This window comes from Pimephales promelas, chromosome 11 (assembly GCF_988280905.1).
Source record: "Pimephales promelas chromosome 11, fPimPro1.hap1.1, whole genome shotgun sequence".
NCBI classification, from domain to species: domain Eukaryota; kingdom Metazoa; phylum Chordata; class Actinopteri; order Cypriniformes; family Leuciscidae; genus Pimephales; species Pimephales promelas.
Genome location: NC_142779.1, coordinates 23,664,446 through 23,683,398, shown reverse-complemented (window position 1 = coordinate 23,683,398; position 18,953 = coordinate 23,664,446). Strand labels below are relative to the sequence as shown.

The 18,953-nt window shown below is 39.3% G+C and overlaps 1 protein-coding gene across 2 annotated transcripts in view; it reads left to right on the top strand.

Moving 5' to 3' along the window:
- slc35f3b (solute carrier family 35 member F3b) overlaps positions 1–18,953 on the top strand; it is an 88,979-nt gene that overhangs the window by 35,153 nt on the left and 34,873 nt on the right. Inside the window, exon 1 of one of the 2 annotated variants that reach the window (XM_039657162.2) lies at positions 15,864–16,074. The exons of the other annotated variant lie outside the window; for it this stretch is intronic. Coding sequence (XP_039513096.1) covers positions 15,963–16,074 — 112 coding nt within the window. The 5' untranslated portion in view covers positions 15,864–15,962. Of the gene's footprint in view, positions 1–15,863; positions 16,075–18,953 lie in introns of those variants that run through there. 2 annotated transcript variants of the gene reach the window in all.

The window sequence follows — 18,953 nt, the reverse complement described above, 5'->3', positions numbered from 1 at the left end:
CTATAACTTTTTTTCTGTTTTACTTTCTTAATTTATTTCACTTCTACACAAATCTGCCAAATGTCTTCTTTAAAACAAGACCAATCATATGTCTATATTCCAAAGCATTCTTGAATTACAACCATTTAAGTTTGAAATGTGCATTTTCATGTCTATTCAAAAAAGGGGGGGTGACAGTTAACAGGTTAACAGCCTTTTGCATCAATTTACTGTACTTCTGCTGACCCGAGGACATGACAATGTGAAGTGATCAGTCATTTTTAATCAAAACTGACTGACAGTGTTAATGCATCCTTGCAGATAGATTATGAGTTCCTATAAACATTTCAAGAGTTAGTAAAGAATTATTTAGGTCAGGTTGTACCAAACATTTTGCCTAAATGCCATACTGTACATGCTTGAAACTACATGAGGGCAATTTTATTTGTATTTGTCAACTATTCCTTTAACAGTAAGGATAAGAAAAGCCATTGCAAACCATGAATAAACTCAGCAATGAAATTATAGGGATGCAGATATTTATGCCCACACGTTTGAGTTTAGGAGGGGCTTTGTGGGTACTGAAGTGTAGGAGGCTGATGCTGTATGTTTGATGTTTTGCATCCTCATCCATATTACTCTCTCACAGTATCCCTCTCTCCACCCACTTCCCCCTCTCTCTTCTCTTCATTATGTAAATTAGTTATACTTGAGTGAATAGCCAATAAAGACTAGATGTTTTTTTTTTTTTTTTTTTAATAAAAGTGTCAGTCTGAAGAAATCTGGATGCATGAGAATGAACTCTTATAGCCTGCACTGGTGCATGCATGTTCATGAATCGAGTTTGTTCTTTTATTTTCTTTGTATTAAATAATAGATAAGCTGTCGTGACCAAGCGAGGCTTCCCTCCACCCACTCAAATAATGGTAGTTTCTGGTGTGCTTCCCAGCAAGCAGATCCACTTCACAATGCAGCACACACACAATTCCCACACAGTCGGCAAATGACAGTCAAAATGAGAATGTTTTCAAAACCCCACATTTATTCATTTACATTATGTTTTTTAAAGACTTCTTAAAAATCAAATAGCAGTGTTGTGGTTCCTTTTCAAGTTACCGCAATGCTATGTCATGACGTTGATTCTCACCCCCAAGGCGTCACCTAACTGACGCCTTGGGAAGCATTTGGACCTGTTTCAATATCTGACGCTTTAGGCGCCCTTTAGCGTCAGTTAGATCAGTGGTTCTCAAACTTTTTCAGGAGGAGGCCCCCTTGTGTAGGGTGAATCATTTTGTGGCCCCCCAAAAGAAAACTCATAACGAAAACATCCTCAAACGTACAATTTTACATACAAATTTTTAGGGATGTCCCGATACCACTTTTTCACTTCCGATACCGATGCCGCACCTTTGGCTTTTGCCGATACCGATATTAGTCCGATATTTTTTTTTTCGTGGTCCGACGTGCCGTATACGGCCCACAGGGTGGTTTATAGGTTTAACTTTGTGAAAGACAAAACAAAACAAACACAAAAGTAAACATAATACATATCTTTGGAAAGCTGAGAAACTCGTGATTCGAACGACGTAAACCATTTTAAGATACAATCAACGCAGCGGGCACAATCTGTCTCTTTGTCAGACCACCAACAGCCAAAACAAACCAACACAAACTGGAAGAAACTCACCAATTAGCCATCTGTTAGTCCACATTCCAACAAAAATGGTTTGGTTTCACTGTAAAGCGTCCATACAATCCAATTTGAAGAAGTTTTTAGTCCAAAACAATTGTATATATGAATAAACATCCATGGAATGTAAATAGTAGCATTTCGCGTTAGCCGACAGCGCTATCACAACTTCGACGCACTAATGCTACGTTCACACCGGACGCGAATAGGGCGTCAGGCGCGAGTGATTTCAATGTTAAGTCAATGCAAGAAAAATTCCTGCGGCGCGAATGAGGCGTGGAGCGCGGCGCGGAAGACGCGAATACGCCTCATTCGCGCGTCAAGTTGGCGCGAATGGCGCGAATTGAGCGTTGTGCATTCACGCGTTTGACGTGAATTCGCGTCTGCCGCCCGAGTTGAAAAATCTGAACTTTGGCGTGAATTCGCGCCGCGTTAACCAATCAGGAGCCTAGCTGCTTGCTCACGTGGTGAAGTGTCTGGATTCTTCAATAAATTATTTTGTTAATATGACTAAATGCATGGTGGGATTATGCACAACAAAGCAAATGTTTCATCACTTAAAACATTATTTCTATATGGAGACATGTTCATTTTGTATTGAATGTTATTCATTCCATATCTAGAAATAGTATTATGTTGCAAAGACAATCAACATATGTGCATAAATTCGTGTCTGGACGTGAGAGAGAGAAAAAAATCACAGGACAGGTTAATAACTTTTGAAGGCTGGCTCTATTTATCATCAAAACAAAAATAAATGACAGCTAGATTAGATGGATGAGGGGCCGGGCGAGGGTGATCCTCGCTCAGATGCGGGACAACAGGTCATCAAACTGGGCGCGGGACAGGCGGAAGTACCGCTGACAGCGGCCGTCATCCAGCGCAGCTCCTGGAGCGAGCAAATGGTGAAACTCGCCAAACGGTTCGGCTCCGAAGGGTCCGGTGGACACAAATATACGGCGACGATGATCCCCACGCCGCTGTTCTGCTATCCAGAGTAAATACAGAGCGGTAACTCTCTTGATGAATGCTCGGTCGACATAAAAACAATGGCCGCCAACGGATTTTGATTCTGACGCGCGTCACGCGCGTAAATTTCGCTTCAAACTTTACGCGCGCCAGTTTCGCTCTTGACACGCGAATTAACACTAGTGGTCAAGCGTCAAACTAGACGCGTCAGGCGCGAATTTGACGCGCGATTCGCGTCCGGTGTGAACGTAGCACAACACTATTGATCCGTCTAACTTCAGTTGAAACGTAAACATTGGAGAAAAAAGAATGTCAAAATGGCCGCTGAAAAGACTGAAATGCATTCTGAAAGGACTGAAATGCAGCTTTTGTTGGTGGAATCATCCGATTACATTAGAATCCGTGCGCAAAGCGAGAGTGATTCTCTGCGCGCGTGTGCGTAAACACAACAATCATCACGTGACAGGCTGCGCCGCTAAACTGGATATCGCTCATATTTTTTTCTCCCCTCCGATCTCCGATCTAGCGTTCTGGGCCGGTATCGGCGCGATACCGATGCCGTGGATCGGATCGGGACATCCCTACAAATTTTAGGTTGTACCAAAAACAAATGAGTTTGTACAATGCTGGAACAACAGTTCTGTTTGTAGCTTTATGTCTTTGAATATACAAAATTAGTTAAATTGTACATTTCATTAAATATAAATTTTTTTTTATAAAAAATGGTTTTGACAGTTAACAATAATATTGTCTGAAAAGTGCAACAAAAGTATTGAATACTGAACATTTGTGATGTTCATAGTAAAAGATGAACACTGAAAAATTAATTTGCTGATTGTAAAAAAGTGCATTAAACTTCTTACATTTTAAGGTAGTAAATGACAGTTGCTCAAGTTTGGTCTGCAATTTTGAACAGCAATCTGTTTTTTCTGCAAGAAACAAAAAAAAAATTCTACTCTACTTAAAGAAATAGTGTTTCAATATAGAAGACATACAATTTTATACAAGTTTTACAATATAAAAGAAATCTTGCAATGCAGATTTCACATAGGACAATACAAACTTACATACAGGTAAAATAATTTTTTTAAATAATTTCATATTCTAGAATTTCTTTGCGGCCCCCCTAGCGCCATCTAGTGGCCCCCCAGGGGGCCACGGCCCCCAGTTTGAGAACCGCTGAGTTAGATGACGCCCTAGGATCGCGTGTACCCTACCCCCACCCCATACCTAAACCTAACCGCGTCCTCTAACTGACGCTTTCCTTTAGCGTCAGTTAGATGACGCCGTAGGATCGCGTCATGTAAGTGACGCTAAAGGGCGCCTAAAACGTCAAATATTGAAGCATGGTCAAAGGTGACGCCTTGGGGTGAGAATGCGTTGTTCTATGACATCATATGGAGCGCCCGTAAGCTCGTAAGTAAGGGTGCCTGCATTAGACGCTTTAAGCCTTTTTTGTCTTCAGGATCTGCTTGTCTAAAGTGTGCTTGTGAAGATATCGCCTGTCAATGATTGGGACCAGTTTAGAGTGTGTGTATGGGTTTTATAAATAAACCACCTCCTCCTCTGCCCACATACAATTATCTGTGCCTTTATTTCTCATGTATTTCACTTGGAGACCCTTACTTAACACTTCCATCCTGCTTTTGCAGGGGCTTAGGCATAGAGTTTGGACTAATGTCAAGAGAGTGGGATTGCAGTGAGTTTGAGAAGACGACAGCAAGCCGTTCTTGGTCCAGGGCAATGCTATTGTTTAGGTTGCTCCTCTAGGGCTAAGGTCCTGAGTATGGACCAATATTAAGTGAGAGTGTGAGTCGTACACTCTTAGAAGAAAAGGTTCTATATAGAACCTTAAAAGGTTCTAAAGCGCTACATATTTGGAAACCCTAAAATGCAATGCATGAATGATCACAAAATTCAAGAAATGGGGGTTAAAAAATGTAATTAATCAATCTCACACGAAGAGTGCCATTTCAGTTTTTATCCTCCAAAAATCAGCATGATTAAAATGGGATATTAAGTAACTACAACATTTTAATAAACAATAATTTAATTACAACTGCAAAATGTTGCAGAATAATGTAATATGTGAATGAATAATAGCCTATAAAGAACCTTTGTGCCAAAAGGGTTCTTTTTTGTCATTATCATCATCATTTTTTTTTTTTTTTGCATAAAAGGTCCTTTGCAGTTGAGTAAAGAACCCTATGCTACATATATAGAACGCTTTTTTCTAAGAGTGCAGTGAGGTCTGCTCTCTTATAGTCCAGAGTATTGCTATTTTTCAGCAAGCTCCTCTGATGTAAGGTCTCCTTAGGGGTGTGGAAGATGTGGTCGCATTGAGATGATGTGACAACTTCCTGTGTTTGTGTCATCTGCCCTTCCTCCAGCATAGCTGGGGGCATTAAGCAACATATGGGCGAATACCGACACGGAAGTCTTTGTACTGTACGGGTGAAGAAGTCTGGACATTACTGTATTCGCATCCCACTCTTTCACCGGTGAGGTGATTATGCATCAAACCTCCTCTCTTGTCACCTACTTATCAGCTGCTCCTCTAGTTTGGACTTTGAGGTGGTAGTATGGATATAGTTGCCATGTAACACAATTCTATGGTTCGTGAAGAATGATGGAACGACAGAATATAAGAAAGTGGTCATAGTCTCCCACCAAGCTCTCTGGCTGGAGGTAGACTAGCTCCGAGCTTGAACTGCTTTCCTTTCCGGCACTAAGAGTGCGGAAGTAGCATTTTGCTCCCTCGATATCACTTTTTAGAGGGCTGTCACAGGATTTCCTGGTATAGTGGCCTAGGTTTATTTATCATGTTGTAAGAAATACTATAAACTGAATAATCAAATTTAAAAATAAAACACTATATAGTCTTAACTGTATGAATTAAATGTAAATTGATACATTTTAAAGATACAAAAGTTATTAAGTCAAAATCAGCCAAGAATGAATGCACGAATGTGATTTTTCTGCAGTGTTGGGAGTAACGCATTACAAAATACATTACAGTAACATATTACTTTTTGCTGTAACGCAGTAGTGCAAGGCATTACTAATCAATTTTCAGTAATATTTTACTCATTACATGTTCAGTGAAGCTTGTATTACAGTTGTATTACAGTGTATTGTCTGCTTTTACTTCTTAAAAGGCAACAGACTATGTGAAAGTTTTAAAGCAGTCTTTTAGTGCCAGTTCAGAGCGGTCGCGTCTGTAACATTGTTTTTTCCTCATAAATGCGAACACGAAAACTAAAATAAAATAAATATTTTAAGTTCTATGGAGACTGGAGAACCAACCCTTCCTCATCCGATTTGCGCAGTGTAATTAACAGAATTACAAAAAATATATTTTGCCTCCTATTTTTTTGTCACGCATGAATGCGTGTCTTTTCCCTAATATTAAAAATAAAACATAGACTGATATTTGTCTAATGTCTGGAGTCCTTTAAGGAAGTAGCCTATATACGTTTCAATACAAGTATTTTCTGAGAATTTTTATTTCAAGTTTTGACTGCAAATGTCATGTCCATGATGCTGGATTTACCCAATTTTAAATAATTTATCCTCAACTAGTTTTGTGGTGTAGGTCTACGTATTTTATAATGTTAACTTCAAATAATACTAATAGCCTAATTTAAAGATAAGGCAGCATTGGATATGGACGGTACGGAGAATAATGCTGGAGTTGGAAGAGGTTTGTCGCGATTCTGTAGGTTCGTGGATCTGAGTCGTGTGGCGAATCGCGATTTCGGTTTCATATTGCATATCGTTACAGCCCATAAGTTAAGTTCTACTTAGTTATTTTGGTGAAAGTAACTCAAAAGTAATACATGAGTAGTGTAACGCATTACAATTCTGAGACAGTAATATTGTAAGGTAATGAATTACTTTTAAATAACAGTAACAAGTAATACCTAATGTATTACAGTTTCGAAGTAACTTGCACAACACTGTTTTTCTGCATTAACATTTCCATAGCATCAACGTCGGTTCCTTCCTTCTTAGTTTCCAGTTGTAAAGGAGAACTCTGACGCAAAATGAACCTTTGGTCTAATAAAACATTGGTACCTAGTCAACCGTTCTCTGAAATTTGTTTTCATGATAATCGAATGTAAAGATTTTTATCTCTAAAAAATGTTTCGATTTTAACGCTAGTATATGGGGGCATATAATAATAGTATATTATTATTTTTAATAAGTAAAAATAAATCGCTAATTAATACCACTAACAAGGCTCAAAATAGCCCCACACTAACACAGTAACATAATGAGGGTCCCTACATGCAAACCGAAGCATTGAGAACTTTGTAAGTGTACAGACCGTTTAATAAGAAGATACTTTATAAAGACAGTTCACTTCATGTATACAGAGTAGACAGGAGCCATCTTAGGAAAACAGTCTCGACAGTTCTGCAAACTAATGAACTGTATGAATGGCATTCGTGTTTTGACTTGTCGAGACTGTTTTCCAAAGATGGCTCCTGCCTGTATACATGAAGTGGACTGTGGACTGGAGGGGTGCTTTGGGTCACCACGGGAAGAACCGTGGGAACCCCAGTGTACCCGAGGGGGCTCTCCCTTTTGCAAGATCACTGAGTCTCGACCAGAGTGTCGCGATGGTCATGTTCCCACAATAAAATCATTAGTCATCCACAAGCGCTGCTTTAGCGTGCTCAAAGCCCAAACACACAAAGCAACGATTGTTCCCATCAGAGTCAGATAACAGACGACCGCAACCAGACGTGCACAGGCGATGTAGCTTTAAAAAGACGTGCCACGCGCTGCTCTTTTAGAGAGGATAAACTCCGCAGAGTGTTGAAGTGACCAGGGAGAAAACAACACTGGCAGATCACTGAACAGATCGCAGGGAATGTGCACTCACTGTGAATCGCCGTCACACCAACACCTGGTGAGAAGCTCGTCTCGAAGAGGAATGTCTCAAAATGGCTCAGGGAGTGAAGCATACTCTTGGCTCCGAAGCGAAAACATATCTGCATGTTGCCGGCGTTCTCCTTTATACCCACGGGGTGGGGCGGAGTTGGGCTGTGCAAATTATATATGTACGTATGTGTATATATATATATATATATATATATATATATATATATATATATATATGTATATATTAGTGCTGTCATTAATGTCACGATTAATTCGCGATTAATCACACATTTTAATCTGTTCTAAATGTCTCTTGATTTCTTTTTTGTCCCATTATTTTTTCTCAATGTAATGCTCTTATCAACATGGAAAAGTGGATTGGCTTGATATGTGCAACATTTTTTTTTTATTGAAAACAACATTGGCATACAGTGTTCAAATTCACACTAACATTCTCACTTGGAGCAAATCAACTCTCACACAATGTAACACTGTCCATCAATAAATGGGTGAAAGAAATACTTACAAAGTCCTTGACGAGGGGGCAGAGATGTTGCATGTGTGTGTGTGTGTGTGTGTGTGTGTGTGTGCTTGGCCATCATCAAGTTGTATTTCAGACTGGACGTGCTGATGATAGCTCAGTTCACAACGACAAAACACACATCACTTTGGTCTTATAGATGGAATTTGGCAACTTTTAAAAGTAAAATTTCCATTCAGAATCTTATTGGCGTCCATTTTGGCATCTCGTGCTCGCCTTCCACTCAAAAACGTCCTTGTGTGGCACAAGCCATTGAAATGAATGGGTTTCAGAGCGCAGCGCCGCGTCCTGTTGCATAAGCATGTGAAAAAAACTACAAAGTTTGCTAGGACAAAAAGGCCGTAAATCGTGTGATAAAAAAAATGATGCCGTTAAAATGGGTTTGCGTTAACGCCGTTAATAACGTGCTTAACTGACAGCCCTAATATATATATACACTCACCGGCCACTTTATTAGGTACCCCATGCTAGTAACGGGTTGGACCCCCTTTTGCCTTCAGAACTGCCTCAATTCTTCGTGTCATAGATTCAACAAGGTGCTGGAAGCATTCCTCAGGGAGTTTGGTCCATGTTGACATGATGGCATCACACAGTTGCCGCAGATTTGTCGGCTGCACATCCATGATGCGAATCTCCCGTTCCACCACATCCCAAAGATGCTCTATTGGATTGAGATCTGGTGACTGTGGAGGCCATTTGAGTACAGCGAACTCATTGTCATGTTCAAGAAACCAGTCTGAGATGATTCCAGCTTTATGACATGGCGCATTATCCTGCTGAAAGTAGCCATCAGAAGTTGGGTACATTGTGGTCATAAAGGGATGGACATGGTCAGCAACAATACTCAGGTAGGCTGTGGCGTTGCAACGATGCTCAATTGGTACCAAGGGGCCCAAAGAGTGCCAAGAAAATATTCCCCACACCATGACACCACCACCACCAGCCTGAACCGTTGATACAAGGCAGGATGGATCCATGCTTTCATGTTGTAGACGCCAAATTCTGACCCTACCATCCGAATGTCGCAGCAGAAATCGAGACTCATCAGACCATGCAACGTTTTTCCAATCTTCTATTGTCCAATTTCGATGAGCTTGTGCAAATTGTAGCCTCAGTTTCCTGTTCTTAGCTGAAAGGAGTGGCACCCGGTGTGGTCTTCTGCTGCTGTAGCCCATCTGCCTCAAAGTTCGACGTACTGTGCGTTCAGAGATGCTCTTCTGCACACCTTGGTTGTAACGGGTGGTTATTTGAGTCACTGTTGCCCTTCTATCAGCTCGAGCCAGTCTGGCCATTCTCCTCTGACCTCTGGCATCAACAAGGCATTTCCGCCCACAGAACTGCCGCTCACTGGATGTTTTTTCTTTTTCGGACTATTCTCTGTAAACCCTAGAGATGGTTGTGCGTGAAAATCCCAGTAGATTAGCATTTTTTGAAATACTCAGACCAGCCCTTCTGGCACCAACAATCATGCCACGTTCAAAGTCACTCAAATCACCTTTCTTCCCCATACTGATGCTCGGTTTGAACTGCAGGAGATTGTCTTGACCATGTCTACATGCCTAAATGCACTGAGTTGCCGCCATGTGATTGGCTGCTTAGAAATTAAGTGTTAACGAGCAGTTGGACAGGTGTACCTAATAAAGTGGCCGGTGAGTGTATAATTCACAGAAGTGCTATCAGCCTAGCTAGCAAAAATCAAATCTTTCATTGAAGTGAAAGAATTGAAACTGGTTGGTAAATGACATTATCAAATAAATGCTTTTCTCCAAAACACGCTGGCCATAATTATTGGCTCCCTTTTATTAAATACCTTTTGCAACGCTCTTTTTCCAAGTCTTCTCATATAAAGCCTGATTAGTTTGGAGAACACGTGACCAGAGATCAGAGACCATTCTTCCATACCGAATCTCTCTCCCTCTTCTGTTCAACCCACTTGTTTTGGATAGGGTACTGGGGACTGGGCCAGTCATGGCAGAAGCTTAATTAATTTAGTGCTCAGTTACCCATTTTTGATGTTTGTTTTGGACCGTTGTCTTGATGGAAGATCCAACCACGGCCCATTATAAGATTTCTAGCAGAGGCAGTCAGGTTTTACTCTTTTTATTTGTTTGTATAGACATTATTTAGACTTTCGGTCTGTATTTTCACAGCGATCTTGCATAGGTATGAATGAGCTGCTTGTAAAAAAAATCCCGGTCGACATTTGTTAAGACATCTGCTTTACAATAGTTATAAACATTACAATGCTCTTGATAACTTTTGTTAACTCTACAATAAGTAAATCCACTTCACCAGCTAATTACTCCTCGACAGTGATGTCATAGAAATACACAGAGCGACCACAAAAACGGAAGTTCAAAGACAATATTCTAAGATGACGGCGCCCACGTTTCTCTGGTGCATAAGGTCTATAATCCATAATATCTGAACAAGATGTCCAGGACCTCCAGCTAAAAAATAGGCCAACAACATATAAGATCCAGCAGTATATTTAACGGCATGAGGTACTTTTTATCCCTGTTCTGCATCTAAACATCTGATGAGTTTGCTGCCAAAAAAGCCCTTTTTTGTTTCATCTGACCATGGAAATCGAGTCCCTTTTTTAAGTTCCAGTCGTGTCTAACAACTGAATATGCTGCAGTTTATTTTTAGAGGAGCTAGGAGAATTTTTCTTAATACCCTCCCCAACAATATTTGGTGATGTAGGGGTTGTTTGATATATATTTTTAGGCTTCCTGGTCAACATCTATTGGAGAAAAAAAAAATAAAAATAATAATATGATTTCCCCCCACTTTCAATTCTTTTACTTCAATGAAAGGTTAGATTTTTTTCTATTAAATATCAATGTAGATTTATTTTTACAGCCATTTTTATTCATATTTACCAGTATACAGTATATATATATATATATATATATATATATATATATATATATATATATATATATATATATATATATATATATATATATGTGTGTGGGTGTGTGTGTGTGGGTTTTTTTTTTCATAAAATGCTACATTCCTTAATAACACAGTCTCATCCCAAAAAGTCATATAACTGACGTTTTGGGACGTATTTTGACCATACGTCAATATCCGCCTTTTTAGGGCCCCCTTAAACGTCGGTAGATGGCGATCCCGGGCCGTCATACAACTGACGCTTTACCTTTAACGTCAGTTAGGTGACGGGTTAGGTTTAGGGTTAGGTTTAGGTATGGGGTAGCGTTAGGATCCCATAACCTCATCTACCGACGTTTAAGGGGGCCCTAAAAAGGCGAATATTGACGTATGGTCAAAAGACGTCCCAAAACGTCAGTTATATGACGTCTTGGGATGAGACCGGGTTGTTAAATTACAACAAAAATTTTCAATAAGATCTAGAAAATAGTATATATGGAAATTTATATATATGGTTTATAATTTACTGTATTTTCAAGCATCATGGAGACGAAATAGGGGGTTCAAACAGAAACCAGAACCAGAAACCAAATCACCTTTTTCCTGTGAAGAACATTTTAAAAACCTTTATCTAATAGATAACCTTTGGTACATTGGAAGAGTTCCATGGATGTCAAAGGTTTTCCGTGGAAACCATCAATGCAAATGAAGAACCTTTATTTTTAAGAGCTTATAAACACAAATGGACCAGCAAAACCAGCTTCTGTGTTCCAAAACCAGCTTGACCATCTTAAAGATTAAGTGTCACAGCACTGGAGTGGCATAAAACTATCTGAAAGTTATTTTAAATCGTCATTCTTTTTTAAATTAATTCATTAATTATTCTGTTTGTGTACAACGGTGCAGAAATAACAATGTTCACCTTTAAAGCATGTCTCTGATGCAACCATGCACTGAACTCTGACATAATGTCAAGATATTCATGACGTTCAGAGAGAAAAAAATGTATTGCAGAATTTCAAAATGGGAGTGCCTAATAAAATCATCCTTCCATGACGCTATCTGCAGTATTTTTCATCTGGAGTGACACTTGACCTTTGTGACTCATGATGGATCACAGGTGTATATTCCACTCCAGAGATCCTGTTCTGGTTTCTATCATGATATTCTATGTTCGTTTTAAATCATGCAGTCATTTAACTTTAAACGCAGCCTAGCGGTGAGGAAAACAGGAGTGGAAAATGTTCAGGAATCCACTTCATAAAACAGGAGAGACAGGAGGAAGGTAAATGGGAAGGTTATAGAAATTTGGAGGAGTCTCTCTTGTTCCAGTTAAAGTCGGGATTAAATCTGCTTTTAGGGTTCTGGAAGGTAAATAATTTCTCACAGAATGAAGGGAACACTCACACACTCTCTCCTGATCTCTTTCTCTCCCCAGTGCTGTAAGTTTGAATGGGAATGGCCTGCCTCCTATTGTTGTCCCTCTGCAGAGTTTTAAACACAGCTCAGAATGACAGCTCAGTGTGCCTGTCATTCTACCAGGGTCAACTATGTAATGAATGAGAATTAACTTCTTTTTTCTTTTTTTTTTTTGGGTTGGCTTGCTTGATTTTGGCAAAGATCATAATCATGATTATTTTGGTCAATATTGAAATCACAATTATTTTACTTGATTATGGGTAATGTGATCAAGTCTCAGTAGAGTTACATTCAAGTTATTTTAAGCCATGAATCATTTTTATCAAGGAAAAAACACTTAATGCCGAGTTCAGACTGCACGATTTTAGCCACGATTTTGGCTCGCCGATAGGTTTTGAGAAATTGCTGGCAAATGCCCGAAATCGCAGGCAAATCGGTACGATTGTTCACACGAGTGACAATCACGCAGTGTCAATGAGTAAAGACGCGAGAATCGCCGTCGAGTCGCCGACGCCTGTGAGATTTTTGGCATGCTAAATATCTGGACGTGTCGGCGATTCAAAATCCTGCTGTGTGAAAAGTGTTCTGACTGAAAACTACATTGGCGATTACTGACAGCCAATGAGAGAGCAAGATACAGAGCAGCGGGGAGTTTCGGGGAGGAGTTATAGATCACATATCAAAATGGCATTGTTTCAGAAAAAGGATTCTTCTATTTGGACCCAAGAAATGGAAGAAAAATGAATTGGCAGGAGCACCTGTGTCTGTTTGACGTTTCATCTGAGCTGTACCACAACCTCACGTGAGAACTCTGGTCTTGCACGTGTTATGTCGCATTGTTTCCTTGTCACATCTTGCGTGTGTTTGTTCTGAAACGTATGTAGTTTGAGCGCAGCGTGCTAGACAGAGTTGTCGGCGATTCTCCATATTGTAAAGTCATGCAGTGTGAAACCTTCTGTCGCCGATCCATCGTGCAGTGTGAACACAGAAGCAACTGAATGCTGGCCAAGGTAGTCATGCAGTGTGACGAGAACAGCGACCCGACTGCTTTGAAAATCGTGCAGTCTGAACTCGGCATTTTGGTCATTGTGTCAATTTGGTGATCATAGATAAGTTTTAAGTGATAATATGATTGATTACAGGGGGACTTTCAGATAAAACCGACTGTGTTTATGAGAATATTTTGACTTTTTGTGTGTAGGCTATTTGACCGTTTAGGCGTTTACCCAAAGCCCACATATACTTTGCATATCTGCGTTTAGCTCAGTCTCGGAGCGTACACAGAAAGCCACATGGGGAACAATGTCTATTTTGCAGCTTAAAGGCGTGATGAACTGAGAAATCAAATTTTCCTTGAGCTTTTGGCATCTAAGAGGTCATCATATTATAAGAATATGCTGTAAGTTATTAGAACTGAAAACGTCCATGTTAGTCCAATAAAAGCTTTTATTGACACCAGGCTCAGCAAACGACACGTTTTTCAAAGTGGGGAACTATGACGTCAAAGAGGATAAAACACCACCCCCACAGAAGAATATCAACGCCTACTTCAACACGGCCGGTTTAGCCCCGCCCACCGATTCGCGCATTACACGCATAGCTAAATAACATCTTGATATCATGATGACAAACCGGATCGAGCTACTGAGCAATACAAAATATTGTGCAGTGCCTGGTTGTGGAAGAAGACAGTCGCTGCATAAGCTTCCTCTGGATTCCAATAGGAATGGTTAAATTTTATTTTTAATGACGTTCCAGCTGGGTAAAACATTGTCCATCTGTTCGCTTAATTTCTCTGAGGATTGTTTCGTAAACAAGACTGGATTTGCAGACTGATTAAGAGTAAAAAACGGTGCTGTGCCGTCTATATTGGATCTGACAGGAATGGTGCAACACACGGAATCTGGGTCGAACATGTGGGCGAATCATTCCGGTTGCCATTTTACAACATTGGACGTTTTCAAAACAATTTCCTCCACGTGCACCGTCGAGAAAGTTGAAACTCATTATAATATGTGAAACTGTTATCCACTCACAGCAGTGGGTGTTTACTTCAAAGTCAGTGCGAGGCGCCCATAAAAAACCGAGCGTTATTCAGCTCAAAACTAGGGAAATAGCGTATTACTTATTCATTTTGATGTTTTTGAATGTAAAAACCAAGCGAACATCATAAGTTGACCTCAGACAACAATGTAGTAAAATGTAAAAAGCCAGATCATGACCCCTTTAATGCTTTATTGAAATGGTTTAATATCAAGCACGTCCTCAGGTTTAGCAACAGTATTGAATTTTACAACAGTTAGTTGACTGATTTGGTTGTTTGAAAAGATCAGGCTTTTAGAGAGAAATGAAAGCGCACAGCTGTGCCGAAGAACACAAATAATTGTTCAACCTTGATTATCTTGTTTTCATAAACGTTGGAAGCCATAATTGAAAGTGGAAAATTGATTACAAATAAATTACACTGTCCTAGCAGGTTGTAGATGGGTAGATGTTTTTTCCTTGAAAATGTAAAGGTTATAATGTTGCATGTATGACCTTTTGACTTGTACAAATTACAAGTCAACCCGTGGCATTGGCATAGCATCTGGGAATGGATGTGCATATGGGTCTGGGCAGGTTGGGGGCATACAGTGAGGACAATTAAATCAAGGTCGACACAACAGCCTCTTAAACATCTACAAACACTCAAGTCTCAGTTAAGCTGAAGTGCCCCAAAAAGGCCATAAATTAACCAATATCCTTCTAAATGGTCTTCTCAATTTAACAGAAAAATACATGATGTTAAGTCAAATTAAATAGTTTAAGCCGACTTGCACTGGACATGCTGGTTTGGGCTTCATCAGCAGCTGCCGCCATTTAGATATGAAAAACCAACGCGTTCGGAACGGGCTCGAAAAACCTGTGATTCAGCAACTACCTACTAATGCACTCACATTCACTTAAAGTAGTCTTGTTGAAAGTGAGTACATTATTTTATGTCCGTCCCCGTAGGGTTAACAAATTGTATTTGGTGTTATGGTAGTGTTGTTTTCTTTTTGTAATTATTATTATTATAATTTGAAATATATATATATATATATATATATATATATATATAATGTTAAAATATATGATAATCATTATGGTTTTTTTTTCATTTATTCATTGTTTCAATTAGATATTAAATATTTCTTAAATATATTTTCCAGTTTTATATTCCAACGGAATTTGTGTGTTTGTTGTGTTATGTCTCAATTATTTATATACAATTTTTAGTCCATATCTCATGATTAAACATGTGTCTTTGGTCTTACATTTACATTAAGATAAAGAAGGTTAACATGCTAGTACAGCGACGCAGCTGGCAGAATCAACATCATTGCAGAGGTTTATATACCTAAGCTTTTTTTAAAACTCTATAGGGCAAGAGAAATGAACTGCAGCACTGTGACTGTCCCGCGTGGAGCACGCAGGAGTAGGCTATACCGCAGAGTGTTTAGTGGGAGGGGAGAGCAGGGATCAGGGGTAACGTTAGAGGAGGCGCACGAGACATCGAGAGCAGTTCGGAAACAATCAGCTTTAGGGATGTAGTCGATGCGGCTTGAGCTCCGTCTGTCCGAGCTCGTCAATATGAAGAAACATTCGGCAAGGGTCGCGCCGCTGTCCGCCTGTAACAGTCCGGTGCTCACCCTGACCAAAGTGAGAGGTACGTGCGCAACGGGCTCCGTCCGCAACACGATCCGCGATTTAACCGGCGGTCTGCTTTCCTTCATGTCTTAAGGCGCAGTTAAGTGTGCTTTGATTCTGTAGTCTTTGTCATTTAAATCGATCTGGTGCATCCGCAAAATAACCTAATTTTACGGAGAAACACCTAATGTCTCCTTTGGCTTTACGCATCACAGTGCAGATCCTTGGCTGTTCTCTGCGCTATTTATGGTTAGACTATTAAACAGATTATTGTTAAGGTTAAAAATACATAAAATGCAAAACATCTGCATTCATTCAAATCCTAAAGACATGCCTATATGGATTTATTTATTTATTTATTGTGGTATCAATCCTTATCTGATCATATTCATGAACCGTATGTAACATGTTGTGGAATTGTGATTGTCTTCTAAATTATGATAGAAATTCCTTTAGAAATTTGTACATGGATTTAAGAGAGGAAGATATGCTGATGATCTGTTATTTTCATCAAACGGGTCATTCCTTCAATCCAGAAGATCATGCTGTTATTGCAGACACAAACTTAAAAGACACACTTATAGCTTTTGGCTTTCTCACGTCAAATTACCGGAAAGCTTTGTTTTACTTGTTGTTAGATATAAGCACTCAGTCATTAATAAGCCAGCTGCCAGAAACAATATCGTGATGCATATTGGTAACTAACTACAATATATTGTTGACATGAATAATAATATATTTTAAATCATACGGTTTATTTATCACTTGCAATGTTATAACACATTTTACTGTAGTATTTCTGTGCATAATATTGTTATTATTGATGACCATAACATCAGGCTGAGTACATGCCCCATACTTTCCCATTCCCATGATGAATGAACCCTGTACATGCCCTTTCCCCTGAAGCTGAGTGGTTGTGTGCATGTGTGCTCAAAACCATTAGTTTTATATCTGTTGCATTAACTTGCATTTTCTAGATGCCTACAAAGCATTGATTTATTTTGTTTTTTTCAACTTTAATCTTAGAAAGCAGCACAGAAGACAGATTCTCTGAGTTCACATTTTTCCTCTGGTTTTGTGGTCTGTATAAATCTTGTATCAGCGTAGACAGAAATATCAGAAGGTTACTCTCAGAACATTGCAGCTTTGTCATACCCTGACATCTCATTTTTCACATTTCATAGTACGAGTAACCGTCTCCTCCAAATGTCCAATCTGATGTGGTGACCAGCACCAAATGGAGAAATGGACTACAAATTGACACTGATGAACTCAAGCGTCTTAGACAAATGAGCTCAATGATTATTGGTAATCAATTCTTCTTTTGAGACTGATTGATTCGTTTGCACACAATTGTGCTGTTATATGGACACTTGATCTGCGGAGTCCAAAGGCTGAGGATACTCTAGAGGATGTTTACGTCTAATATAGTGAATGAGGTGGGATGTTAAACACTCAATGGTCTTTGGTTTCAGCTCTGGCTCAGACCCAAGGGTCTACTCAGACTGTTGCAGTGGTGTAAGCCTGCCTGCAGACAAATTCTGGCAGCTTCTGTGATTACTAAAAGGTTGACGTTGGCAGTTCAGAGATCTGGTGGGCCTTGTGGGCTTTCTTTGAGGTGAGGTGCAGAAAATTGAATTGACTGAAATGTGTCATTTCTAAAATGTTAACACTAGAACCGTACGGCTTTGAATTTTCTATCTGCAATAACTTGAACAAAATTAATAAAATCCTGCTGGTACCAAATGTTTTTTTTTACACATAAGGGAAAAAAAACAACAACAAAAAAACATATGTACCTATTTCGGCCATATATGGTCAGATTGACCGCACTGAATTTCACAGTATTCTTTTGTTACATTTCCCGTGGTTGATTTTTGTCTATCTCACTATCAACAGAATATCTAATTAAGATACTTTTAGTTGTTATCTTGTTCTGAGTTAATGGAATGGATATGAAAATATAGCCTATCTGTTGTGAATGTGATAATTAGGCTACCTATATTATTATTTATAAATGTATAATTCAATTTGTTTAAATGTACAGTTGTTTTTTTAAAGATATCCTAATACAATTGTGTATTTGTCATTAAAGATATAGAGTTTGGAATCTAATAATAATAATAATAATTCATTACATTTATATAGCGCTTTTCTCTGCACTCAAAGTGCTTTACATCAAAGGGGGGAATCTCCTCAACCACCACCAATGTGCAGCATCACCTTGATGATGCGACAGCAGCCATATTGCGCCAGAACGGCCACCACACACCAGTTTATTGTGGAGAGAAGACAGTGATGAAGTATATGGGGATGATAAGGAGGCCGTGCATGATGCACAGGGGCCAATGGGTAAATTTGGCCAGGATGACGGGGTTACACCAAAAAAAAAAAAAAATCTGATAATTTACTCACCCCCATGTCATCTAAGAAGTCCATGTCATTCTTTCTTCAGTCGAAAAGAAGGTTTTTGATGAAAACATTACAGGATTTTCTCCATATAATGGACTTCATTGGGAACCAAACGGTTCAAGGTCCAAAAGACAGTTTCAGTGCAAACTGTTCAAAGGGCTTTAAATGATTCCAGATGATGAATAAGGGTCTTATCAAGCGAAAGGATGGCTCATTTAATAAATAAATAAAAAAGTTTAAGTTTTATAAGCTCAAATGCTCACCTTGCTCTGTTCTATGACGCACGTTTGTGACTCTCCCGTTTGAACTCGTTCATCAAAATGAACGAATCTTTTTTCCGAGTCATTTGGTTCATTCAACGAACAAAACGAACGAATTGACCCGGGAAAAGATTTGTTCGTTTTGATGAACGAGTTCGAACAGAGAGTCACAAATGTGCATCACGCAAGAAGAGTATTTGAGCTTATAAAACGTAAACTTTGT